The sequence below is a fragment of the Citrus sinensis genome, chromosome 6, assembly GCF_022201045.2.
Source record: "Citrus sinensis cultivar Valencia sweet orange chromosome 6, DVS_A1.0, whole genome shotgun sequence".
In the NCBI taxonomy this organism is placed as follows: domain Eukaryota; kingdom Viridiplantae; phylum Streptophyta; class Magnoliopsida; order Sapindales; family Rutaceae; genus Citrus; species Citrus sinensis.
Genome location: NC_068561.1, coordinates 20,620,565 through 20,646,842, shown reverse-complemented (window position 1 = coordinate 20,646,842; position 26,278 = coordinate 20,620,565). Strand labels below are relative to the sequence as shown.

Here is a 26,278-nt window from a genome sequence, read left to right as displayed (position 1 = left end):
GATGAGATACGCCGCGAACATGCACATAACGGCCCCAAGAATCATAAAAGCGGTAAAAGGACGTTAGCCAAAAAGGGTATGCCACGTGGCAGCTAAGGTACTCCATATATAAAGGCGCCTAGGTTTCATTCTCCATCATGCTCTCATTCGCCCAAAAACACTCACACTCCAAAAAAAAAAAGGTTTTCTTCAACCTTAAACCCTAATTTACAGAGGGCTAGCTAGCTCTCTTTGCAATAAAAGCTTGAGTTTGCTAACTTGAGCGTCGGAGTGTGAACGCCGGGGTACCCCTGGCTTCACCTCTAACCTCTATTTCATTGTTTTGCAGGCGTGAAGCTCATTTTGAAGGATACCTCTCTTGTTTCTGATCTTCCACCATTGTTACCACTCTCTCTCCCTTTCTCACCTCCCCGCATTTCAGATACACCGCACCGCACACAATAAACTAGTGAGGTACCCCATCTCCCCCAAAAATATAAATTCATTGTTGAAGATTGATTTTGGATTTTCCTACCCCAAAATCAGTTGAAAACAATTGGCGCCGTCTGTGGGGAGACGCACAAAAAGCCTCCTCCACGGTTACCAAACTAGTTGTTGTGTGTACTCCAATACATGGCACCCGACGTACCTCCCGAAGGTTTAATGGGGGATCCTACAAGGATGAGAGAGGACAGCAGCAGTGAAGGCAGTGATCCCGCGAGAAGGGTAGCCCGCATCAGTAAGGGCAAGGGTGTCAAGCAGTCGACGGGTGTTCGCCAAGAAGAAGAACCTATTTCGCACAAGCGTTTTGAGGATCTTGCTCACGCAATACTTAGGGCGGTTGGATCTCGGGCACCCGAAAGTTCACTTCCACCAGTGACGCTAGAAGCTCCACCACCTCAAACGGACGACCAAGCTATGGTCAGAAGAGGGGTACCCGAGGCCAGCAAGCCAAAGCCTAGGCCATCGGGTACCCGTTCTAAGTTTCAAACCATGGGCTCCCGCGACGAGCGTTCCACCGCCTCTTGCAATTCCCGCAGTAGCCAGGGTACGAGGCGTGCAAAGCGTACCCACGAGGATCTCCGTGAGAAGTTAAACGCCAAAAGGGCTTCTCAAATGGCGGCGACATCATCAGGTACACCGAGGGTACCCCTCGAACTTGTGGAAAAGATGGAGAACCTGGAAGCCCAAGTGAAGCTCCTCTCCGAGAAGCAAAACATCACAGCTGCACCAACGCCAATGACCTACCAATCGCCATTCACTATGGAGATTAGGACAGCAGCTCTCCCCGAGGCGTTTGCCATGCCTCAGATACCCCAATACTCGGGTACCACTGATCCCTCGGAGCATGCTGAGCTATACCGTGACCAAATGCTTATTAAGGGTGTAGATGAGAGCGCCATGTGTAGGATGTTTACACACACACTCACGGGCCCCGCGAAGTCATGGTTTCGCTCTTTGAAGGCGGGTAGCATATCTTCCTTACACCAATTGTTATCTGAATTTACTAAAGAGTTTTCCTATGCTTCCACTCAAGATAGGGTAGCCTCCAAACTTGCCTTTATCAAGCAAGGGGAAGCCGAGCCTTTGGCGGAGTATGTAAGTCGTTTCCACCAAGAGGTGCTGCGGACCGGAGCATTTGGAAACCAATACACATTGACCCATTTTGAGAAAAATTTACGGTTGGGTAAGTTATGGCGTTCTTTTCAAAAGAAGCGTCCACTTTCATATGGGGAAGCCCGTTCTCGGGCGTTGCAACAAGTGGAGATGGACGAAAAATGCCAATTGAAGCGCCAAGAAGATAAGGCCGATGTTACAAAGAACAAGGAGAAGCCCAAGAGGGTGGAGGCCCCAATACCGCGGGTGCCCCGAGCACGGAGCCCTCCACGGGCTGCCTTGCGGGGACGAGGGTATAACCCTCAGGGTGCCTCAAGGGTACCCCAACCTCCAAGATCGCCACCACCGGATCAGCGAGAGCCACCGCCGAGGCCTCGGTATGAATCTTACCACCCACTGAATCGATCCCCAGAGCAGATCTTCTACCATATTCGGGATAGTGGCCTCCTCCGCCCTCCTAAGCCAATGAAGAAGTACCCCAACATGAAGCGTAGCCTGAAGTATTGCGAGTTCCATGAGGACTTTGGTCACAGCACAGCCGAGTGCTTCACCTTGCGAGAAGAAATTGAATCTTTGATTCTCAGCGGGTACCTCAAAGAATTTGTTGCTGGTATGAGAGAAGCTCGGAAATCTGCGGAACATGATAAAGGCAAGCGGGTAGCTGATGGCAGTCCCGAACGAGAGGTACCCCTTGGACACAAGAAAGGCGTGTATGTCCGAATGATCATGGGCGGACCGACTTTAGCGGGCCAATCTAGGAGGGCTATCAAAGGCTATGGTAGATCGTTGTCGATAACCACCAATATGGGCAGAGAAGTCAACCTTAATGAATGGGGTACACCGAAGGTACCCCACCATCCCCCGCCTATCCTTTTTACAGAAAAAGATGCGGAGGGCATCTCGTACCCCCACGATGATGCCTTCGTAATTACGTTGAAGGTTGCCACTGGTAAGGTAGCAAGAACTCTCGTAGATACCGGTAGCTCCGTTGACATCATTTTCAAAAGCGCCTTGGATCAGCTATTGATTGAGTCGCCAAAGATCACCCCATGTGCTACGCCTCTTATTGGGTTCGCCGGAGATATGGTTATACCAAAAGGCATCATTACGCTGCCCGTTACACTTGGTAAGGTACCTCACCGTGTTGTTCATATGATTGATTTTCTTATTGTAGATCACCCGGGTGCCTACAATATTATATTGGGTAGGCCGTTCTTAGTAGCAACTAAAGCGGTGGTATCCATGCACTATCTCGCCATGAAAGTCCCGGCCGCCCAAGAAGTTATCACCATTAAAGGGGACCAGCAATCGGCTCGTGGATGTTATTCCGTGGCCTCCAAAGTCACTTACCAAATAGCTTCAGATCCGCCAATGAAGGGGTACCCTAGTGGCAGCCAGCCCACACCTTCCCCCTCAAAGCGAGCACTTGCTAGACAGCGGAGAACAGTACTGAAAAAATCTCCTCAAGTAGCCCACCCACGAGAAAAGTTGGAGTTTTCACCAAGAGAGATGGAAGCAGTTACGGGGGATAGCTCGAGGGTACCTCACGGGGACCAGGAGGAGCCCAGATGTGAAGTTGAGGCACCTTTGGATCCCCGAATATTGAAAGATGAAATGCGGGGTACCCCAGTTGAAGATCTTATTTCAGTCTCGATTTGCGCCACCGACCCAACAAAGACAGTGAAAGTAGGCTCCAACCTCTCGAAGGAACAAAGGGAGAAACTCATCACCTTCCTATGTGAGCACCTCGATGTATTTGCTTGGTCCCACTCGGATATGCCGGGTATCCCACATTCTCTCTCATGTCACAAACTCAATGTCAGCCCGCATAATAAACCGGTCAAACAGAAGCGTCGCGCCTTCAATCAAGAGAGGTACGATGCAATTGAACAAGAGGTAGACCGCCTATTAGTAGCACGGTTTATTCGGGAAGCAGTGTACCCCGATTGGGTGTCCAACGTTGTTCTTGTCAAGAAATCAAACGGAAAGTGGCGCATGTGCGTGGACTTCACCGACTTGAATAAGTCCTGCCCCAAGGATAGCTTCCCGCTTCCTCGGGTGGACCAGCTGGTTGATGCAACAGCGGGGCATGAAATGCTTAGTTTTATGGACGCCTTCTCCGGGTACAACCAAATCCCGATGTACGAACCCGATCAAGAGAAAACAGCCTTCATCACCAACCGGGGGTTATACTGTTATAAGGTTATGCCGTTTGGTTTGAAGAATGCCGGGGCTACCTACCAGCGGCTAGTGAACAAAATTTTTAAAGAACAAATCGGGCGCACCATGGAGGTGTACATAGACGACATGATCACCAAATCGGTGCATGCGGGGGAACACCTGGGGCACCTCAGAGATACCTTTACCGTTTTGAGAAAACATCAGATGCGGCTAAACCCTGAAAAATGTGCATTCGGGGTAACCTCGGGAAAGTTTCTCGGTTTCATGGTACAACAACGGGGGATTGAAGCCAACCCCGATAAAATTCGCGCAGTTCTTGACATGAAATCGCCAAGCACCATCAAGGAGGTTCAAAGCTTGGCAGGCCGGGTAGCTGCTCTGAGCCGCTTTATCTCCAAGGCTACCGACCGGTGTAAGCCCTTTTTCAAAGCTTTGAAGACCGGTAAAAAGCTCCAATGGACACCCGATTGCGAAGAGGCTTTCCAAGAACTGAAGGGGTACCTCGTGAATGCTCCACTACTTGCCAAACCTGAGCCGGGAGAGGTGCTGCTGCTATATCTCGCCGTATCCGAGCATGCCACCAGCTCTGTGTTACTCCGAGAGGATGATAATGGGGTACAACGACCTATTTACTACACTAGTAAGGCTATGGTTGATGCCGAAAAAAGGTACCCCACCTCTGAGAAGATCATTTTGGCATTGGTTGTCTCCGCACGGAAGCTCAGACCATATTTTCAGGCTCACACCATTGCAGTCGTCACCAACCTTCCCCTCCGGCAAATCCTTCAGAAGTTAGACATGTCCGGAAGGCTTCTCCGATGGTCCCTCGAATTAAGTGAGTTCGACATCATCTTCAAGCTTCGTTCGGCGATTAAAGCTCAGGCCATTGCTGATTTCATTGCGGAATTCGCCAATGACTCAAGTGGTGAAGGCGATCTGAGATACCTGTTAGATACCCCACCTACCGATGAAGAGGAGCAGGTCTGGGAAATATATGTGGATGGTTCCTCTAACTCACACGGAAGTGGCGCAGGAGTTATTATAATCGACCCGAACAAGGTGAAAATATGCTACGCCCTGCAATTCGGATTCAAGGCTTCAAACAACGAAGCCGAGTACGAGGCAATCATAGCGGGGTTGAGGATGTCGAAGGCTTTGGGAGCAAAAAGGGTACACGTCAAGAGCGACTCACAGTTGGTGGTAAGCCAGATTACCGCACAGTATCAAGCGAAAGAGGAAAACATGAAGGGGTACCTCGAAAAAACCAGAGAGTTGATGTCCCAATTTTGCGAGGTTAAAGTGGAAAGGGTACCCCGACTGGAGAACAGCGAAGCCGATACCCTAGCAAAAATGGCGTCCCTTGGTGTAGCTCAGTCAGCTGGCCCCATCACAACAGAACACATACCCGCCCCCAGCATTGATCTCCTAGAGCCGTTGGAAGTAGGATCACTGTCCAACGAGGTACTTTGGATGGAGCCTATCATAAGGCACCTCAAGGATGGAGACCTCCCCTCAGATAAAAGTGAAGCGAGAAGACTAAAGTATAAAGCTGCCCGGTATTGCCTGATCCAGGATACCCTATACAGAAGAGGGTTCACTCTTCCTTACCTTAAATGCTTGGGAAGCGACGAGGCCGAGTATGTCATGAGGGAGATACATGAGGGGATTTGTGGCAATCATTATGGAGCACAATCACTGGCGCAAAAAGCTCTCCGTCAGGGGTACTACTGGCCAACCATGCGGGAAGATGCCAAGAATATGGTACGAAACTGTGACAAATGCCAAAGGTTCGCCAGGGTACCCCACCTACCCCCAGAGAAGCTAACAGTTATATCTTCCCCTTGGCCCTTCGCTATGTGGGGAGTGGACCTCATTGGCCCGTTACCTACCGGGAAGGGGCAAGCAAAACATGCAATCGTGGCGGTAGATTATTTTACAAAATGGGCGGAAGCGGAGCCACTAACAAGCATCACAGAAAGGAAAACCACCGAATTCATTTGGAAGAACCTCATTTGCAGATTTGGAATCCCTTATGCAATTATCAGTGATAACGGCAAGCAATTCGATAATGAAAAATTTCGAAGCTTTTGTTCGGAGTTGGGGATAGCCAACCGATTTGCTACACCTGCCCACCCCCAATCTAATGGGCAAGTCGAAGCCGTTAACAAGATTATCAAAGGTATCCTGAAGAAGAAGCTAGAGGAAAGAAAGGGAGCATGGGTAGACGAGCTACCTGGCGTACTGTGGGCATACCGGACTACTCAAAACACCTCCACCAGGGAGACCCCGTTTTCCCTCGCATTCGGTGTTGACGCAGTGATTCCTGCAGAAATCGGGGTACCCTCTCACAGGGTTGAATACTTCGATGAGGCCGAGAACACCTCCTTGGTTGCTTCAAACCTTGATTTGGTGGCTGAAAAAAGGGCTAGAGCAGAACTGAGGACAGCCATATATCAGCATCGCATTTCGGGTCTATATGAAAAAAAGGTACGCCCTCGATCCTTCAAGAAAGGAGACTTGGTCTTGAGAAGGGTAACTCAGAACACTAGGGTACCCTACGAAGGTGCTTTCGGGGCAAATTGGGAAGGACCTTACCGCATCGACAAACCCGTTGGGACAGGTGCATACAGGCTACTCCACATGGATGGCACAATTGTGAGGCACCCCTGGAACGCTGCAATGCTACGGAAATATTACTAAAGGACGGTGTCTCAACCTTTAGTCTTTTGCTGTTATTTGCTTTCTTTAATGTTTTTGTGTGATAGGCCAAGTAGGGTACCCCAAATGCCCTATGTTGTTCAGTTACAACTTTAGAGTTTCTTTAATTTTCAAATGAAAAGAATAGGAGGTCTTGCGGTCTCCCATTCTCCTCAGGGTAACAAAGCTAAGTCATGTATTGATCAACGCTTTCGTTATCTATAAATGCATTTTCTTTCTCAACAAATATGATGTGAGTTCTTTCTTTATTTTTCGCCACTTCGATCTTAGAATGCAGATTACATTCATTTATCGCCATTAATATACCCTCGCATCTGGTTATATGCAATTCTCGCCATACGCTTGTCAGTTATGACTAACCTATCACAGGACCAGCCAAGGTACTTGATATGCCTAGATCGTGACGATCTGTGTAAAGCCAAGATAGGCAATGGAGTGAACAGCCCATGGGTAGCCTTTCTGCGGAAGCATGACAAAGCTACCTAGACAAAGCGAGGGAGGGTCAAAGAGGACCCGAGGGTGAAGAAAAACCGGCATACCCTAGCGGCACGAAGTTCGGCTTAGGTATGAGAACACCCACACCTCCGTCCTCGTACTTTTGCAAAGTATGGGATAAGCTATTCAAAAATTCGGAGAGCACTTCGAAAGAATAAGAAATTGATTGGTTGGACCAATTGCGCACTTTCAATTTTTGATCGAGATGTCGCGACGATGTTTTGATTACCTATTTGTGGAAAATCCGCCATGGTTGCCGAGGAGGGCATGCACCAAATTCGCCGCTCAGTGTAAACCAGCAGGCGCCTGATGTTGAATACTTGTTAAGGTACCAGGGGTACCCCATTTTAAAAAAAAAATGATGAAATGAGAGGTACCCTAGGAATTTGTAAGATAACAGTTTAGCCAAGCATTCATTTGCAGAATAATGCAAAGTACAAGAGGACTAGATGGTATGATATCATAACAAAAGAGAAGTCTCAATAAAACAAAATATCCCGAGAAACCAAAAAGAAATAAACAAGGTCCAAATAGCAAAATGTGGATAGATCCGATAAACAAGAGCACAGTGAGAAGGCTACACCGAGGGGGGAACGCGATCCCCAACATCCGTCTCTAAAGGGCGATCGGCAGAAGACTCCGAGGTACCCGGAATATGAGCCGCCGAAATAGGGGCATCCGAGGCGGGCAACGACTGAGGCTGATGGGGTACCCCAGGCGACCCAGAAGGGGTACCCGACCGTGCTTGGGAAGACTTCTTCCGCTCCGCAATTGTCTTCAGAATGGCAGCCTTGTTGACGAATTTCTGCACGCGGGGTACCTCCAACGCCGGATCCACACTCCACACCTCCGTCATGATGAGTGAGAATGCATCCTCCGCCATCGTCTTTTGCCGAGATAGCAGATCCCCGTTGGTGGCCCTCAACTCCTCACAATCCTTCTCCACCCTAGCTTTCTCTCCCGATAGGCCAGCAATGCGTTCTTGCAGAGTTTTAACTTCTCGAGCGAGCTGATCCTCACGAGATTGACGGTTTTGAAGCTCACTCCTTAACTTGTCGACCTCTGACTGTGCGGCAACAAGGGAGTCGAGATCCGGAAGGCAGTGGCTAAGGAGAAAGGATGCCTGCGGGTCATGCAAGACATGTTAAATATATGTGTATGGCGAAAAGATCAAATAAGTAAAAAAAAAAAAAATGATGAAGAGTACACCCAGGGTACCCCAAGAAAGCCTACCTCTTGGGTAGCCCTAAGTGCTTGACCATAACGCTGGCTCAAGCTCATCTTGTCAACCTCTTCAGCAACCTCGGAGGTGACATTTTCAGCAGAGTAGTAAAAGTGGCGAGCCAAGTGCGAAACCTCCTTGTTAGAAGCCGGGTCTAAGTCACCCTCACGTAACTCATCGGGGAAAGTAAAAACCAGCCCGAATTTTCTCTTCTTCGAGCGAGGGGTACCCTTTGACCCGCTGTGGGAGGTACCCTGAGATTTCCCCTTTGGACCGGGAGCTCGAGGAGGTCGGGAGCCTTTCGGGGGTACCGCCGAATCCTGAGATCCGGAAGCACCGCCCACTACCGCTTGGAAGAAGGCGTCGAAAGCATCACCCGTCGATTCCATGACTGCACCCAATGCACAAAAGTTATGTTAGCTGGACAAGTACTAAGTACTGCAAAAGTAAAAATAAGAAATGGAAAGCGGAGAAGCGAAACGAAGAATGCAATAATAATGGGGTACCCCAGTCCCATAAGTAATAATAGGATACCCCCCGACACCCAAATCATACATGAGTCACCCCCAGGAGCAGATGTAGGACTTCGGTCAATCAGCCCCGCTCTCCATAATCGGCTCTCCTCCAGCACATCACTACCCCTCTGTGCACCTCGAAGCCTGTCCATAAATTTCTTCACCTCTCTCCCCACCTCCTGAACTGGGCATGATCCTTTAGCCCATGTCACACCTGTGAAAGCATAAAGAACTCAAGGTTAGTGAGACATTCAGGCGAAAGATTCCGATTAAAAACCATAAGTAAGGGAGATACTTACAGTCTACATTGAAGGAATGAGAAACCTCCACGGGGTCGCCCTTCTCACCTAGAGTCTCTGTCCCCCACCTACCCTCAGCGACAAACCATCCCTTTCGGTAACCCTTCTTCAAGGCGGGGTTCCCCTCAACGATGTGGCCATGATCACCCCAGGGAGAGAAGTAAGCAATGCCGGGACCCTTAGGCTTCTTGAATTGGTAAAGGCCCCTCAACTCCCGAACAGAAATGTCGCGCTTCACGACCTCCAACCATAACACATGTAAGCCCGTCAGTGTCCTCCACCCTGGAAGGGACAGCTGCCCAGGAGCTACCCCCAAGTAATTAAACATTTTCATAAAGAATGGTTGGAGGGGCAGGCGGAGTCCTAGATCGAAGAGGTCGATATGGAGAGCAATCCCATCAGACTTTGGACACTCGGGTCGCTCATTCACATGGGGTACCCTAAGCTGGACAGACGGAGGAATATTGTATTTGGCTCTAATTTGCTCCAACTCCCCCAAAGTAGCCCTCCTAATGCCTAGGGAAAAAGGGTTGCTAGATTTTGAAGGTGTGGCAGGGGGAGATTTAGGCGGCTGGTCCGAGGAACGAGCTGGAACCTTAGGCTTGGTTGGCTTAACCTTCTTTCGAGGATGAGGGGTAGGCCGTCTACTAGGAAAGCGTGGGCTGACACGAGGGGTACTCCTAGGAGGAGGGGGCTCAGAACGAGAATTGCAACTCCTAGAGGAATTAGGAGGGGACCGATCCCCCTCGCTGATGGAGATGTGGGAAGGGGAACCCGCAGGAGGGTTGTCAACCCTACTAGCCCCAACTTTACGTCGCTTCATCGGGGGTCCCGTGTGCTTTTTGCCCATCTACTTTTACCCAACAACACACCCACAAGTTCCCCAACAGCACATCCACAAGCCCCCAACAGCACATCCACAAGTTCCCCAACAATACACCCAACGATACACCCAACAACATATCCACAAGCCCCCAACAACACATCCAACAAGCCACATGTTTTCCAAACAACAATATATCCATACCAAGCACCATCCACCACACATCAACCACCAAATGCAAACACCAACCAACAAAAAAAAAAAAAAAAACAACAAAAACCAAAAACAAAATTTTCTCAGAGTATGCAAAATAGCGCCACTGTGAATGCGCCAAAGGAGGAGAAGCGAGGAGGGATACCTGTGATTCACCAATTCAACTGAACGGGATTGATAATCGCGGCGAAATGAAACTGCAGGCAACCAAAAATAGTGGGTAAAAATATGCAAGTATAAAAACAAAAATAAGCTTAAATATATATAGTTATTTATAAATAAATGAATAAATAAAATGAAGAACGAAGAAGCTGCAGCAACCGACGTCGGCTGTCATGGCTGCAACCACCGAGAACCGACGCCGGAGATCACGAGAAGGATGCCGGAAACCGCCAAAGGAGGACGCCAGCCAAAAAAAAAAAAAAAAAAAGAAAAGAAAACGAAGAACAGAGAAGACAACACGGAAGAGGGGACTGCAGCCACCAAACCGACGCCGGCTGTCGTGGCTGCAAGCACCGAACCGACGCCGGCTGCAACCACACCAAACCGACGCCGGAAATCATAGAGAAAAGCACCGGTCGAAACAAAAAAAAGAGAAAAATCGAGAAGCTACAGCCGCTAAACTAACGCCGGAAACCACCAAACCGACGCCGGCTGCAGCCACCGAACCAACGCCGGCCGCAACCACACCAAACCGACGCCGGAAATCACAGAGAAAAACACCAAGCCGAAACGGAAAAGAGAAGAAAAGGGAAGGAAGAGAGAAAGCACCAAGGGAAAAATAAAGAAACGATGAAGGAGGGGTTACCGTGTGTATCGCCGGACTGAGATCTCGCTGTGAGCCGCCGGAAATCGCCTTGAACCGACCAGATCTGGAGCCCAAAACCGCCACTGCAGCAGCCGAGATCCACGCCGGAAAACGTACCAGATCAACGCCGGTCGAGAGAGAAAGAGAAAGAAGAAAGAAAGAAAAGGAAGAAGGAAAAGAGAGAAAAAGGAAGGAGAAACGTGAGAAAGAAAAAAAAAAAAAAAAAAAAAAAAGAGTAAAGAAATTTTTATTTTTACCTGTGATAATGTTGATCCAGTTAGAAGAAGAGACGAAATTATGGAAGAAAAAGGCTACTGGAAATAATCAATTTTTGGGAGTTCGTTTGGGGATTTTCAAAACTTTGACACACGTCAGGAGTTTTAAATTCAACCTGACAAAACACGTTGCTCAAGAAAGGAGTTCAGGGATGTTTGAGTGAGATTTGTATTTTCAAAATTCAAACTGCGTGTCAGACGGCTGCCACTTCCCAAGAAAAAGGAGAGAGACATATGAAGACAACTGTTCGTTCTCATCGTGTAAAAAAAAAAAAAAAAAAAAAAAAAAAAGCGGGAAAAGGAAAAGACAAAGAGAAGATTTTTAGTTTGAAGTACACAAAGTTTAGTCAAGGGAAGAAGCTAAGCAAGGTACCCTCCGGTCCAGCCGCATCGCCACGTGTCACTCATACAATAAGTTTCTTTTGCCTCCAATACTTCTCGCCAAAAAGAAACTAGGGGGATGTTGTTTGAGGGAAAGATGAGAAAGGTAATAGAGCGCCACGTGTCAGCCAATGGAATGATATCAGCACAATCGGAGGTACCCTACATAATCCGAGGTGCCCGACATGACTTGAGGTACCCCGTATAAATAGAGGTACCCTGCACAATTAGAGGTATCCCACACAAATAGAGGTACCCCATACAAATAGAGGTACCCCATACAAATAGAGGTATCCCATACAGATAGGGGTACCCTGCGTAATAGGGGGTACCCCATGTAATTCGAGGTACCCGGCAAAGCGGATGCAAGAGAATCCACCGAAAATATCCGCCATGAGAAACGTCTCCGCCTCCTAAAAGATATCATTTGATTTTGTCAGAATTAAGAATCAAAAGCGACGTGCTAAAAGGAGGGACAGCCGTCTGCTACCTCTGCCAAAAGTGAAGGACACTGTCCCAAGGACAGTGGTCCCTAGCCGCCTACCCGACAGCTACTGCAGAGGTACCCTGGACCACTCTCCAGCGCACGCCACGTTTCCAAAAGATGAGATACGCCGCGAACATGCACATAACGGCCCCAAGAATCATAAAAGCGGTAAAAGGACGTTAGCCAAAAAGGGTATGCCACGTGGCAGCTAAGGTACTCCATATATAAAGGCGCCTAGGTTTCATTCTCCATCATGCTCTCATTCGCCCAAAAACACTCACACTCCAAAAAAAAAAAGGTTTTCTTCAACCTTAAACCCTAATTTACAGAGGGCTAGCTAGCTCTCTTTGCAATAAAAGCTTGAGTTTGCTAACTTGAGCGTCGGAGTGTGAACGCCGGGGTACCCCTGGCTTCACCTCTAACCTCTATTTCATTGTTTTGCAGGCGTGAAGCTCATTTTGAAGGATACCTCTCTTGTTTCTGATCTTCCACCATTGTTACCACTCTCTCTCCCTTTCTCACCTCCCCGCATTTCAGATACACCGCACCGCACACAATAAACTAGTGAGGTACCCCATCTCCCCCAAAAATATAAATTCATTGTTGAAGATTGATTTTGGATTTTCCTACCCCAAAATCAGTTGAAAACAATAGTCAAGAACAAACAAAGTTCATATATTCGGTCCACTAGTGAATCCGCATGCTACCATGTTGGATAGCTCTTGAAGGCACAATTATTGGACAATTACTTTTAGGTACAAACTTTGACTTACGAAAAGAAATTTTTGATTGCATCGTAAATGACCCATTGGTGATGCTATAACCCCCATCAACCACATTATTAAGTCCACTCACACACTTAGACTCATCCCTACTCAAATATAATGCTATCTCTGCCACACATCCGCTGCCTTCAGCACTACTCCTTTTAGATTAGCCGATGCATAAAGCAGTTCTTTAAACGTCTTCTTGTCTATGCCCATTGCATTACAAAAAAATGGTGTCGCACTGACAATATGAGCAATGCTATTGACCCTAATGTCATACTGCCCTAGCTCCACACACAAGTTCTTCATAAGCCCTAACACTGCATATTTAGACATGAGATAATCATACAGAGCCTCGCCAATAGTCTCGGTAGCAAGATTAGCAGTGAAGAGAAGCACACCTTTTAATTTTATCTGAAATCATAACCCTAGCAGTTTGCTTTGCAACCCAAAAAAACAACCATAATCATAACCCTTTTTACTTTTTCATTATCGGTGTCCAAAGTTGTTCGATCCATATTGCTTATGATGCCAGCATTGTTGAACATAATGTCTAGCTTGCCAAACTTGGTAAAATCAAAAACATTTTTAACATCCGAATCAATCGTGACATTGCAACAAACATAAGAAATTAATTCATCTGAATCAAATTCCTTACAAAGTGCTCGGCAAAGATCGTCTTGAACATCAGCTATGATGACTTTAGCTCTGTGTTGGATAAATACTCCTTAATTAATTAGTTCATTAAATTTCATTTTGTGAATGTTTCGGGTTAGAATGCATGTGGCGATAATCACCGGAGGGAGAGGGACAAGCGGCTTTGGCAAGACTACAGCTAAAACCTTCTGGCAATTGGAGTCACTGAAAAAGAGCTCCTTATTTTTCAGTTGAATGTATTGATTTTTCAAAGCCTTTACACGTGAATTACAACGAATCTTGAAGAATTATAACAATTGGAACCGAGAACAATCCAAGAACCAGAAACCCAGAACAAACACCAAGAACCAATGAACAGCACCAAGGAACCAGATTAGAAAGAAAAATGTGCTTCACTTTATTAATCAAAATGAATCAAATACAACGAAAGATCTAGAAGTGATTACAAGCAAATGAACGAAACAAATTTCGGCTCATTCCATAAAGAATTGAAAAAGAAAAAGGAATTATATCAGAGGCTGTTGATCAGCTGGTTTTATACCGCCGAAGCAGGGAATCGAAATAACGAAAATAACAACTCTTGCCACCTCAGCACGCAAATATCACCAGCACCCCCGAACAGAAGTCATACTGCACTTAATTCCCCACAATTCTTCAAAACTTCCACTTGAGTCCAAAGACTCAACCAGCTTACAACCTCACAAAATCATTATCAAAGTCTCTAAGAATCGGCACTTGCTAGGACCTTTAGCTAATGTACAATATTTAACCAAATTTAATCAAAAGTCAGTTGAGCCAATAAAGACAACTACATCTAATTAATTAATCGAGGGAAAAAAAGCATTATCAAAGATGAGCAAGTTGTTTTACAAACTCTTTTTCAGTTAATTAAGTATCCTCTAATTATTGGGAAAACTACTGATAACTGATTTTTTTTAGGAATAATTAGAAATTCTAACATACTTCTAAAGTATCATGTCAATCATACAACAAACATGTTATGTCATATATGTATATGTTTTGAAGTACTAATATGCAATTGTTAGTTATGTAAAATTTAAATACACATGTTATATATACATCAAATTGGTTATATTACCACTAATATATTTTAAAATTTTTTCTTTCTCATTTAAGCCACATAAGATAACTCCAATGGGAGAAAAACTTATGTGGGATTATCATACCAATTCAACATGTTAAGGTGGTAAGACAACCCACTAAGGCTTAGTTATACTAATTTTTAAAAAAATAAATTTGACGGTGACCTAATGAACCCATTCCTATATTAAATGGCAAAACATCAACGAGTTATCTCCCGTGCGTGCACGTGTGTGAGTGATTGAAATTGTCCACCACATCAATATGATGAGATGGTGAGATAACTCATTGATGTTCTGCCATTTAATAGAACAATGGAACTAAACCATAGACAAAATGGAAGTCGATTTGGAGGCTTGAAATAGTTTCCACAAAATTTCAAAAAAAAAATTTGAAAAATTAAAATAATCATGAAAGATTAGGAAAAAGTTGTTAGATTCATGTAAAAGTCTTTTAAGAGACTTTTTTATGATCCATAGAGGATTTTTAGTGGAAGAAAAACTTAATTTTTTTGTTCGAGACCAATTTGGGCTGAAAACCAAGGTTACAGCCAACACTTTTGAGACTTTAAAAAGTGATCTCATAATGGTGTTGAATTTCAAGCTATTTTTTGTATGCGTGTAGATAGTGAAAATCAATCATAGGAAAAGACGAGAGTCAATTTGGAGGCCTGAAATAATTTTTATGAAATTTTAAATTTTTTTTAAAAAATTAAGAGAACTTGATGAATTGATGTAAAATACTTTAGGAGGGTCTTTTTATGGCCCAAGTATAGTTTTGGTGGAAAAAACCTAATCTTTTTTTCTCGGATCTAGAATTGAAGGCACTATAATATTGGGTTTTTAAATGATGATTGCGAAATGGAGTTGAACTACAAATTAATTTTTTTGCACACATGTAGCTATTACTAAAACTAAACCATAGAAAAAATGGAGTCGATTTGGAGGATCAAAATAATCTTTATGAACTTTTGAAAATTTTCTAAAAATAAAAAATTAGGAGAACTTGTTGAATTGATTTAAAATTCATTAGGATGCTTTTTATGGAAAAAATCTAAATTTTTATTTTCCCAAGCCTAGTTTGAGCCAAGAACCAAAGTTGGCCCGAAAAATAGTTAGATTTTAAAGAAATATAAATAGATACAAATAATAAAAATCGCCATTCTTTTTTTTCCCATAAACAAACGATGAAGAATAAGGCAACAAACGTCCATTAATTTTTTTTTTTGAGGACCAAATAATAAACGTTACTTCATTACACATTAATATTTGAATAATAAGCTCCAAATACAAAAATTTGAAATCTATCGATAGGTGTCGAACATTTCGTATCCAACGGGCTTACTTCAAGCAGTATTTAGAGCATTAACTCCAAAGTCAAATCTTTTTATCCCCTTCAAAGACTTGGCAACGATATCCTATAATTACTCAGAAAATCGATATCCTATATATATTGGCATAAGTAGAGGTTTAATATATGTCATTCCATTTTTTTTTTTTCATTTTCAAATTAACCTATCATAATATATGTCACGCTACCAAAACTTGTTAAAAAATAAATAAATAAATAAAGTAAAATTCCTAATCATATTCATACAAAATGATGCTCGCTACGTGTCAAAATCTCCTTGAAAATGTAAACGGACTGAAATCATTCATCCTCGATTGGGCACCATTACCTTATGGCCGAGGCCCAATATTCTCATCTTGGGCTGTTAATCACCTTAAGCACAGCCCATTCGAAACAGACGCCCTATAAGTAATAAATACCCACCAAAAACCCTAACCCTAACCGACCTGGGCAACGCTAACAAAGCACGCACAGGCACAGAGCTCTCTTTCTCTTATACGCCATTGTCAATCTCTCAGCAGCACAACCAAAATGGGTCGAGTCCGAACAAAGACAGTGAAGAAATCTTCGCGCCAAGTGATCGAGCGTTACTATTCACGCATGACCCTTGACTTCCACACGAACAAGAAGATCCTCGAGGAAGTGGCGATCATCCCATCAAAACGGCTACGTAACAAGATCGCCGGGTTCTCGACCCACTTGATGAAACGGATCCAGAAGGGTCCGGTTCGTGGCATCTCGTTGAAGCTCCAAGAGGAGGAGCGCGAGCGCCGCATGGACTTTGTCCCGGACGAGAGTGCCATCAAGACTGATCAAATTGAGGTCGATAAGGAGACTCTTGACATGCTTGAGGCTCTTGGTATGAATGAGATCCCGGGTCTTGTTCGGGTCGACCCGGTTGCTCCAGGAGTTGAGTTCGGGCGTGGCGGCTTTGCTGGAGCCAGGAGGAGGTTTTAGATAGTTGGGTTTTGGTTGGTGTTTGCTAGATTTCATTTTTAAAGACTTAATTTGATGTTTTTGATTTTGCCGAATATGTTCATGGTTAATTTTGTTTTTGTTGGAACAATTTTGATGTTATATTGAATGGGTACATTGTGCCTCAGCTATTTTTGATCTTATTTGCGTTTTTTATTGATATTTTTAGTTTGCACAATTTAGGAATATTTACACTGGAATTAGCCTCTAATATCCTCTCGTTATTCTTGGGATTGAATTTTAATTGATTGGTTTGGTTGTGCTGTAAAGTCCCATCAAGACTAGGTTCAGTTCAGTTGATCGCATCGCTGCAAAAGTACAATGGTGTCTCATCTCATCTCGGCCATATTATTGTAGCGTTGGGATTATTTACTGGTCAGTCCTATGAATGACATGCTTTGATGCTGTGGGGGCATGGCGGTGAAAAGCTTCTTGTGAGATAATGCTGCCTTTCTTCTGGGGAAATATCACTCTTAACAGCCTTTTTGCAGTTTTTGCACTCAGCGGTTGATGTTTTTGGATCCATGTTGCTTGTAATGCCATGATATTCGAGTGAAACGGTAGCCTTTTTATGACGTTGGAAGCTAGAAAATCAATCATAAAATTCGATTCTGTGTATTCAGAGTTGTTTGCTAAAAAATTAGTATTGGAAACCCACGTCACAAGCAAAGATGGTAATTCTTTCTTTACATTTTCTTCCAACAATAGCAAAATATTAAAAACCTTGCTCTCAATGGAAGTGTAGTGAGAAGTTGTAACACTATCTTTGAAAATGGTATGTCAACTGCTGCAGTGTGCTATGTGTACAAGGAGATAATTGTCAAATCAAACATCATATATTCACCCCTGGTTTTCTTTTTATTACAGAAGTAAACTGTACAGTACATCAGTGTATGTGCCCCGTGCCACCCAAAAGAAGGGCGCAAAGAGGTAACCAATCATTGACCTCCTAATAGAGAACATAGTTTTTCGCCAGAGCAAATATATAGTGAAATCTATCTGAAACTGTAGCCAATGAAAAAAACCAGAGACAAGTTACATGCAGATATCTATAAGGTTTAAAAGGCCAGACGGCATCCAGACGATGACTTCTGATCATTGAGGAACAAATTCAAAGTGGGTATCCCAATTATACAATGTTGAATACCTTCTAGCATTACTCACTTGAATTTGCAAGCCCAACCATGTTGAGCATATGGCGGTCCTCCTTAAATCTCTCTAGTACAGTGCCCTTGAGAGCATCCTGCCTCTCCTGCTGTGCTCTCTTAATAACTCCCCAGCATTCGATCACTTCTGGATATATTTGGCTGGTCTTGGAAAGACAAGGGTTGCCAAATGTGGTATTGGTGAACGTATGCCCTTTATCAAAGCTTGCCGAGAGGAAAAGACCAAAGTGATTAACACGTCCACCAAAACCAATGCCATTTGGGATGCTCTCTGAACTGAAATTTGCTGCACACTTACCATACAAGGTTGATAGCAACATAAATAATTGGGAACACACAGCAAAGTCAGCTGCATATGTGCAAACTTGACTAAGCAATTTCATTACACAACCAAAGAACAAAATGTTAAACGAGTGTGTTTTCACTAATAAAATAAAATAAGGCCTTGCATTTAATAACTCATTTAAGAGTTGACAATGAAATGTTCCTGGACCAGTTCTTTAAAATGGGGCTTTTGTAATGTGAAAAATTCACTATTAGAAAACTAGATCTACCAAAAATTCGCTTAAGAACATTCAGTAATGGACGTCAAAATGTGGAAAGAAGAAAGTGGCAAAACCATCTAGCTCTCCAATAATATTAGAGATAACTGACCTATCTTCACAAGTTCTCCTCATATTACCTGTGTTTGGTGGTATAATTTATAGAAGCCTCAATTTCTTGAAGTGGAGTTTGTTTTCAGTGGGAAGGACGTTTTACAATACTTAAGAACCCATTAGTTGGAAAGGCAGACTCTTATTTCTGACAAAACTAGTAACAATCCTAGCAAAAAATAATATAAAGTGTTCCTGTGACACACAAGTTTCAGCGAAGTATCTGAAACTAAAGATATTTGACCCAGTCATGTATATTTCTAATGAATGAGTTGCTGCAGATTTACATTACCGACTGCAAAGCCCTTTAACCAGTTGATTTTTTTCACAACAAATGCTAGACAATGTAAAGCGGCTGAATAATAACATTTTTCCAAACATGCAGAATTTCTTCCTAGGTAAATGAGATCGCTATGTTGCCAAAAGTCTCATCCAAATAGTGCACCATTACTAAAAGACAATGAATCTTATCTAGTGAATCGATGCCAGCAAAGCTTCATTTCAACTACTGGATGGACTATACTATTGAACAACATCAAAAGTAAAGCCACTATAAACTGCAAGTCCTATAAACACACAATTTAAATTTAAGCTTTTCCATCATCTATGAGAACAAGTAGACATATACCCATTGTAGATTACTGTTTGCTCCAGTAGGCCTGTAAATAGCTAACTTTGGATAGAGCTGAAAAAGAAAAGACTTCATGTCTCCATAGAAATCACCATGTCTCTCCCACGGCTGCGAAGCATAACCTCCATATATGTGTCCTTCTTTGTCCTTAATAATCAACACAGCTGACCCTTCATCATTTCTGCAGTTCAATCATACAGTTATCATCCACTCCAATTTAAAAAATTTCCAAAATACTATTTAGAAAGTATTTTAGCATACATATGCATACATTTAGCATTTCTATTTTCTAGGCTGAAAAGGGGAAAATTATATAAAGAAACATAAAAATAAAAATGTTTCAAAATAGTATCATTATTTTGACCCATAAAAAGTCATACACATGCATCGTTGATATTGTCTACAGAACTTTTGCATCCAATACCCTCTTACTATAGCATCCTACCAATCGCTTAGCAAGTTAGCATATCCCCAAGGACAATAAAAAATGCAGGTTATGAGCGGTCAAGAATTGATAGAGAACTTTCCAAGATAATTCAGTAAAAAGGCAGAAGGTACTTGACAAAAATGTTCAGGAAAATAGGTCCATGAAAGCATATTCCTTCAAAAGGCTCAGTACAACAGACTACTCAAAATCAGAAACTAATGGCATCTGTATTGCTATCAGATGATTGCATGAACAAAGAAAGCCACTCACGAAATGCTGCCCAAGAATGTGTTGAAACTTAAGCCATTCATAGCACTATGATACAAAAGCTTCCATTCTTCCAACTCATGTGGAGAAAGAGCTCCTCCTATATGCCACGCATATTCCTTCCTCAATAATAACATACTGGAATGAACATTCTCTGAACACAGCAACCGAGGAACTTGACATCCAGGTCTCCCTACACAATAAGTAATGATTTAAATAGGACTAACCAATCACACTTAAGATTAGATGTCCCAAATACATAAAAGTTAGAATGCCGGTTAATACAACATCTTTCAGCCATACAATAGCACACTCAAACAATAATCATAATCGCTATTGTAAGTTAGACGCGCAGCACTGTGTTCACTATAAAGGAAATAGACAGAAACCTAAGAAAAAATAAGTAATGTGCCCAGTGGGAAAGAAGCATTACATATCACCAAGCATACAGGAGGCCGTTGATTGAAGCAAATGGATGAAATTAGAAGCTGTCATCACATTATTAATAGTACTATAATCATTTATGTTCAAGTGGAGTTGGTGTGCCTATAGCTTACTGAGGTACACCCTATGATAGAAGCAATGAATAGATAAAGTAATAAGCATGGGCACTAATAACTGAGAAGAAGCAAAGAACCTGGATCTGGTGGTGTCAATAAGCCTCCAAGGAATTTCCTTGCAGAAGGAATAAGAGTACACCAACTCCTAAAATCCTCAAAAGACATACTTTTGTTACTGCTTCGTTCACCATTCTTTGAAAATGTTGCAGCATTTAGAAATACATCTACAATGTCCTGATGGGAATTCGATCCACGTTCAGAAATTTCCATGGAAAATATAATTTCCAACATTGCAATTACAACAGATTCCAGATCTGACCTGACATCGGATTCCAAAAATTTCACATCCATCATAAAAGAAAATAATGAGAGAAACCCAAACAAAAAAGAAATACCTTACACAGAATTAAAAATAAAAAATAAATCATAGAGGAAGTGATGGATATCTAATCTGCAAAGAAGTCTTTGTTTCTGAAAACATGAATACAGAATCTTAAGAACATGTGCATAACTGGGGGTTCTCAAAAGCTAGCTTAAATCTAAAAATAGTAAGAAGACTATATTTGCTTTTTTTGTGAAATTTAGTCCAAATTATCCCATAAACCTCTACATTTTACCCTAGTCTTTAAAAAATTAAGAAATAAACATAAAATAAGAACCACAAACATAACATCCTGTAAACTCTTCTCATATCATTCATTTCTCTATTTTGTGTCATTACCAACTTTTTTTCCACTTGTGCCATCTGGGAAACTTTTTCTAGCCACAGGAAAATTATATCTTTTCTTCTCTACGCTAACACTAACGAAAAAAAAGTTCCTTTTACATCAATCTGGATGCATGTTCAAAAACTAATAATATGCAAAGACCACCCATAACAGTTTACAGAATCATAAGGCTTTTATAATCACTAGAGAGGACAACTGGTTATATTTTTACCTCCCCAAGACTCCATCATCGTTAACGTCTAATAGTTGATATATAAACTCTTCAATTTCATCTTTTGTCCCTTTCTCATAAGTAGCCTGCAACATACAACAAGAAACATAAGTAACAATCCTATCAACAGTTCATTCTATGAAGTCAATATAATCAAAAGGACTTACTTTAGCAACAACGAGGTCTTCGAAGGTGAGTTTGTGATCATTTCGTTTCTGCGTAACCAAATTGAACATTCTCTCCCCAAGAGCACCACTGAGTCCAAAATACGCCTAAACCAAGATTACATCAACTTAAAACTATTAATTACTCAAAGATAGAAAAAGGGTAGCCGCGTAGGTGTGAAATTGAAGGGAAAAAAAGAAAAGCAAGTGGGGTTATAAAAAAGAACCTGAAAAATTGACGGAGATATGTATCGGCCATTGCTCAGTGACTGAGCGGCCAGTGATTTGAACAGTGACTTGAGGTCTTCGAGTTCATGTTGAGCGAATGATCTACAAAATATTGATCAACATTTATGGGAAGAAATGTAAAGATTCTTTAGATAGAGAGGAAGTAAGCGAGAAACCTGGAGGCTGAAACGAAGCGAGGATTTGCAGGAGGTGGCTGAGAGTTGCCCATTCTGCTCCTTGTTGGCTCTTCGCTATTTCGAGAGGATGATTCAATTATTTACGGCAATCGCTTGAAAGCGAGAATTCGATGAAATTGAATATTAGTAAAAAGGCACATCATCTACGTAAAATATTTTTAGACAACAAATCGTCTCTTAGGAGAATCCCCAGCCGACTATTCGTATATTTTTGGACAGGTAGTATATCTCAAAATTGATAGACGACAAGACGTCTTTATTTAAATATAATTAGAGGCTAAGTCCGTTTTATGTGCTCTTCTTCTCCTCCTTTTTTTCCCTAATAATATTTTATTACAATGTAATGTTATTATAATAAAAAATCTGTCCCCCTTACCTGAATTGCTTTTGTCCTAGAGCAACTAATAAATTTAAAGACAAAACGAGCCGATTGAATCTGCTTCCACATACTTGGTTGATTTTGCTCTTTTTTTAAAATTTCTAGATATTATCTAGTCTTAATATCTAAATCGAAAAAATCCATTCTTTCATTGTCTATACTAATTTCTTACCGTTTATCACGTGTGTCTTTAAATGTCATTCTCACAATTCGTTGATTCAAGTCATATGCGGAATTGAAAATCATACACGAGGCCCATTGGGAGGTTCCAGATTGGGCTCATCATTTGGGCTTGAAATCTTGGGCGTTGGCTTTCCTCTTATAGGGCTTGTTACTGCTTTAAAGTTAATTTTTTAATATAAACAATTTTACTTCCACGTTACTTCGTATTTGCACTAGAACAAAGCAATTCAGTAATATCTGTCCCCCTACCTGAATTGCTTTGTTCTAGGGCAAATACGAATATCTAGTCTTAATATCCAACTTCTTGTCTTCAATATGTGCATATATAGAAGCTAGTGTGGGCAATTGATCCTGCTCGATCAAAAAGTATATATATATATTTATTTATTTTTCATATTTAATTTTATAAATTATTAATTTTTATTAGTAGTTTTACTCTGAATAAATTAAAATTCTAAATCCACCCGTATTTATGGTGTTTCGAAGTTAACAGCCCATAAATTCGGCAGTAAATTCTTGTGAAACATTGAGCAATTGAAGGCCAGGAGCAAAGCTGGCTTTCCAATCTCTGGAAATTTGTTTATCTAAAAGTGACGTGGCAAACCAACTCTACATGAATGAACTTAATCTAGATGAATACTGTTTCTGTAGGGCTCACACGTGTATTTATTTGGCTCATTGAATTTGGCCTGTCAATATTAAAGATTTCTTGCATGCCCAACATAAATTAACTACGAATACTTCATAAATCCTCAATTGAAGAGGGAATTAAAGTTCAAGGATTCTTCGAATTAAAAGTTTGAAGGTGAATATATAGTTATATCTTCAACAACCTTTATTCGGAATTATTAATTTCAATTAGTAAATGTTGTTGTATTCTTTTGGTTATTCTGATATTTAAGAACATCCCTCAATTAACCAGTAATAAAATTAAAATGTTACCAAACTGGAATTCTTGTAGCTTACCTAACCTACCTATTCATTTCTTGCGCAACATTAAATGTAATTAATATTCTACGAAGCCACCAAACTGACTGTTAGTGTGTGTACGTGTATCTTTTTTACCATGCATTTTGGAAAATTTATTTAATTGTATGGTTTAATAATGTAATGATCGTAAAAGTTATTAAATCACATAGTTTAATAGTTTAATGACATTATACTATTTAAAACTTACAGGTTTTTTCAGACTTTAATAAAATTTAAGATTCTACGCTAAATATATTTAAAGATTTGTTAGATGATATTTTATCAAATGCCGTCACGTGTGCATAAATCCATTTGATGTAGTTTTAAATGGATGATTTTTTTTTTTTTTTGTGATAATTGATCAAACACATCCCCATTACAAGCAAGCAATCAAACATGGATTATCTTCTTAACCATGTCAAACGTATGCTTCTGCCATAAATATGTTGAAATCTAAGTGGGATTCTTCAGAAAGTTGTATGGGGATGTGTTTTCCTAACATGCACAGAATATCTAATAAAATCCCATTACATATGTATTCAATTTGAAGTCAATATGTTAAAGAAAATTTAACAGTTGTGTCATAATTTTATTAGAATAGTTTGTAAAAATGTTCTACTAATACAGAGACTTTGGTTAGAGTTACTTACTACATTAATATTGGTAATATTAATAATCCAAGAGGATGTATAAGACATAACATTTAGTTATATATCAATCTTTTTGCAATAAAATTACATTGTGCACACCTTAATATGATATCAATTTCATTTTTTTTTTGTTCTTGAAATAAAATACTTTTACACCATCGTATGATCCATTCTAAGTTATTTAATTTATAGTTTTTGACTTCCACTATTTTATTAAATTTTCTACCTTGGTTTGAATACGCAAATTTAAATCTGTAAAAGTGACATCATCATTTGATCACAAAGAGTTAAATTAAGAACAAAAAAAATCCGACAATTTAATTGTCAAGTACTCAAAGCCGTTGTTAAAAATAATTTATCTTTATCATGTTCTACGAACATCAGTACAATATCTTAAATATATCATATCCATAATCGATCGCTGTACAAATGAAAATCAGTACTTTTTTTTATACCAACTTAATTGTGAGGCATTGGGACCCTTCTTAGTACATATAGAAGCTTAAATATTACCCATTCAAACGTAGAATAATTCAATCACAAGTACAAGAAATCAAATGGGTTAATTTTCAAAATGCATGGTAAAATAATATATATAGGTGTTCAAAACTTTTTAATGGAAACATTAAAAGATCTCACAGGAAAATGCAACTGGGTTTTCCACTTATATGTGTGTGTTGCTTTAAAAACTTTGAAACCATCATTAAACTCTCTGATTTCATTTAAAGTGAAACACAGTGTAAAATAAATAACAATTAAAATCTACTGCAGAAAACTTGAATGTTCATATTAATAGCAGTTATGCATTTGAATTCTCGCATGTTAATGATTTTTTTTTTCCTTTTTGGCTGGGTTTGTTGGCGCATGAAGTTGATCGGTTAATGGCGTTTCTTCAATGCTTCTGTTTCTCCATATTGAACGGCTAAATTAAGAGTAGGGATGTCAGTAAATGCAATGCATGTATTTATAAGGAAGAGACTGACAAATTTAATTCAAGGTTTCATCTATAAATTATAAAGTATAAAAATTTCATATCTTCAAAAAAAAAAAAAAGTAAAATTATTTCATACAAATGCAAATGGATACTTTTTTTTCTAGGAAAAAAAAAACTTCGGTTATCTTAAATAACAATGAAATATCCTTTTCACCGATACTTCTGGGGCTTAAGATCGATCAGAAATAAACATGAAGAAATTATTAACATTTATCCTGTTTGTATCTTTTACCACATAAGTACACATGCACTGGAAGTACACGAGGAGCTTTGTTGGTAAGAAAAAAAAGGAAAAATACAGAGACAGGTAGTACAATTATCACGAACTTCAAGCACAATAATTTTAATGTTAGTTATACGTATAATATACAGGTAAAAATTAAGTCTAGTCGACATCAAAATTTTAAAATCATGACATATTTTAGCATAAATATAGTTTTTAATATGCCCTAAAATTTACCATGTCGGGGCACACCATATACACACACATAGAGTAAAATTTTTCTATTTTCGTAATGCTGGAATCAAATTAATTTTATTACTTTGAAAAGGTTATAACTTAATAGAGGTAAAGTTGTAAAAATTATTGTTTTAACTTAATTACCTTAACGCAGGTGTTATAAAAGTAATGTATGAATTATATTAATAATTAATTATTATTCCGTGTAACGTGTCAAATCCAATATATAGACATGATAAAAGAGATAGATATAGTTTTAAAAAACTCGTACACATATTTTTCTATAACATTAGGAATATGTAAGGTCAAGTTTAAACATTTGTAATCTCTTTAATGTTTTTCTCTCAATATAAATTCTATAATTACTGTACAACACTTGAGTTATAATTTTAAAGAATACATCATTGTCCATGACAACTTTAGAAAATATTTTATCACACCGTAAATCTTTAGTATAATACAACATATATATTTTGTATTGAGTAAATACTCATTTAATCCCTATTTTTTTAGTTAAGCGACTATTTATTCCTTATATTTTAAAAAAT

At 40.7% G+C, this 26,278-nt stretch overlaps 4 protein-coding genes across 6 annotated transcripts; 2 read left to right on the top strand and 2 right to left on the bottom strand.

Annotated features, from left to right (window-relative positions):
• Window positions 1-612: 612 nt before the first annotated feature.
• Window positions 613-6,477, top strand: LOC127903125 (uncharacterized). Its single transcript, XM_052443797.1, has one exon. The coding sequence runs from the start codon at window positions 613-615 to the stop codon at window positions 6,475-6,477; it is 5,865 nt and encodes a 1,954-aa protein (XP_052299757.1).
• Window positions 6,478-7,415: 938 nt separating this feature from the next.
• LOC127902948 (uncharacterized) lies at window positions 7,416-11,377 on the bottom strand. 2 transcript variants are annotated; one of them, XM_052443022.1, is made up of 7 exons: window positions 11,128-11,377; window positions 10,871-10,953; window positions 10,208-10,259; window positions 9,027-9,876; window positions 8,768-8,941; window positions 8,224-8,603; window positions 7,416-8,113 (listed from the first exon to the last, which is right to left on the bottom strand). In XM_052443022.1, exons 4-7 carry the CDS (start codon window positions 9,874-9,876, stop codon window positions 7,568-7,570), a joined length of 1,950 nt encoding a protein of 649 aa, XP_052298982.1. In that variant the 5' UTR covers window positions 10,208-10,259; window positions 10,871-10,953; window positions 11,128-11,377; the 3' UTR covers window positions 7,416-7,567. The 2 variants fall into 2 exon arrangements, with proteins under 2 accessions (XP_052298982.1, XP_052298983.1); XM_052443023.1 differs by lacking the exon at window positions 11,128-11,377 and having other exon boundaries at window positions 9,027-9,879; window positions 10,871-11,031.
• A 4,937-nt stretch (window positions 11,378-16,314) lies between these two features.
• On the top strand, window positions 16,315-17,006 carry LOC102612785 (40S ribosomal protein S17). The gene has a single exon (XM_006481486.4). It carries the CDS (start codon window positions 16,420-16,422, stop codon window positions 16,843-16,845), a length of 426 nt encoding a protein of 141 aa, XP_006481549.1. The 5' UTR covers window positions 16,315-16,419; the 3' UTR covers window positions 16,846-17,006.
• A 674-nt stretch (window positions 17,007-17,680) lies between these two features.
• Window positions 17,681-22,321, bottom strand: LOC102613090 (uncharacterized). 2 transcript variants are annotated; one of them, XM_006481488.4, is made up of 8 exons: window positions 22,075-22,321; window positions 21,898-22,000; window positions 21,674-21,778; window positions 21,507-21,592; window positions 20,645-20,886; window positions 20,011-20,200; window positions 19,311-19,494; window positions 17,681-18,315 (listed from the first exon to the last, which is right to left on the bottom strand). In XM_006481488.4, exons 1-8 carry the CDS (start codon window positions 22,125-22,127, stop codon window positions 18,151-18,153), a joined length of 1,128 nt encoding a protein of 375 aa, XP_006481551.1. In that variant the 5' UTR covers window positions 22,128-22,321; the 3' UTR covers window positions 17,681-18,150. The 2 variants fall into 2 exon arrangements, with proteins under 2 accessions (XP_006481551.1, XP_006481550.1); XM_006481487.4 differs by having other exon boundaries at window positions 17,681-18,322; window positions 22,075-22,316.
• Between the last annotated feature and the right edge of the window lie 3,957 nt (window positions 22,322-26,278).

What these genes read in the sequence shown, in the direction of transcription:
- LOC127903125 (XM_052443797.1), top strand. Translation starts at nt 613, where the DNA reads ATGGCACCCGACGTACCTCCCGAAGGTTTAATGGGGGATCCTACAAGG.
- LOC102612785 (XM_006481486.4), top strand. Translation starts at nt 16,420, where the DNA reads ATGGGTCGAGTCCGAACAAAGACAGTGAAGAAATCTTCGCGCCAAGTG.
- LOC127902948 (XM_052443022.1), bottom strand. Translation starts at nt 9,876, where the DNA reads ATGGGCAAAAAGCACACGGGACCCCCGATGAAGCGACGTAAAGTTGGG. An exon ending in TGCTCCTGGGGGTGACTCAT is followed by an intron (nt 8,604 to 8,767) that starts GTATGATTTGGG and finishes CATTGGGTGCAG; the next exon opens with TCATGGAATCGACGGGTGAT. An exon ending in CACTTAGGGCTACCCAAGAG is followed by an intron (nt 8,114 to 8,223) that starts GTAGGCTTTCTT and finishes CATGACCCGCAG; the next exon opens with GCATCCTTTCTCCTTAGCCA.
- LOC102613090 (XM_006481487.4), bottom strand. Translation starts at nt 22,127, where the DNA reads ATGGGCAACTCTCAGCCACCTCCTGCAAATCCTCGCTTCGTTTCAGCC. An exon ending in GATGATGGAGTCTTGGGGAG is followed by an intron (nt 20,887 to 21,506) that starts GTAAAAATATAA and finishes ATCCGATGTCAG; the next exon opens with GTCAGATCTGGAATCTGTTG. An exon ending in ACATTCTTGGGCAGCATTTC is followed by an intron (nt 19,495 to 20,010) that starts GTGAGTGGCTTT and finishes ATTGAACTGCAG; the next exon opens with AAATGATGAAGGGTCAGCTG.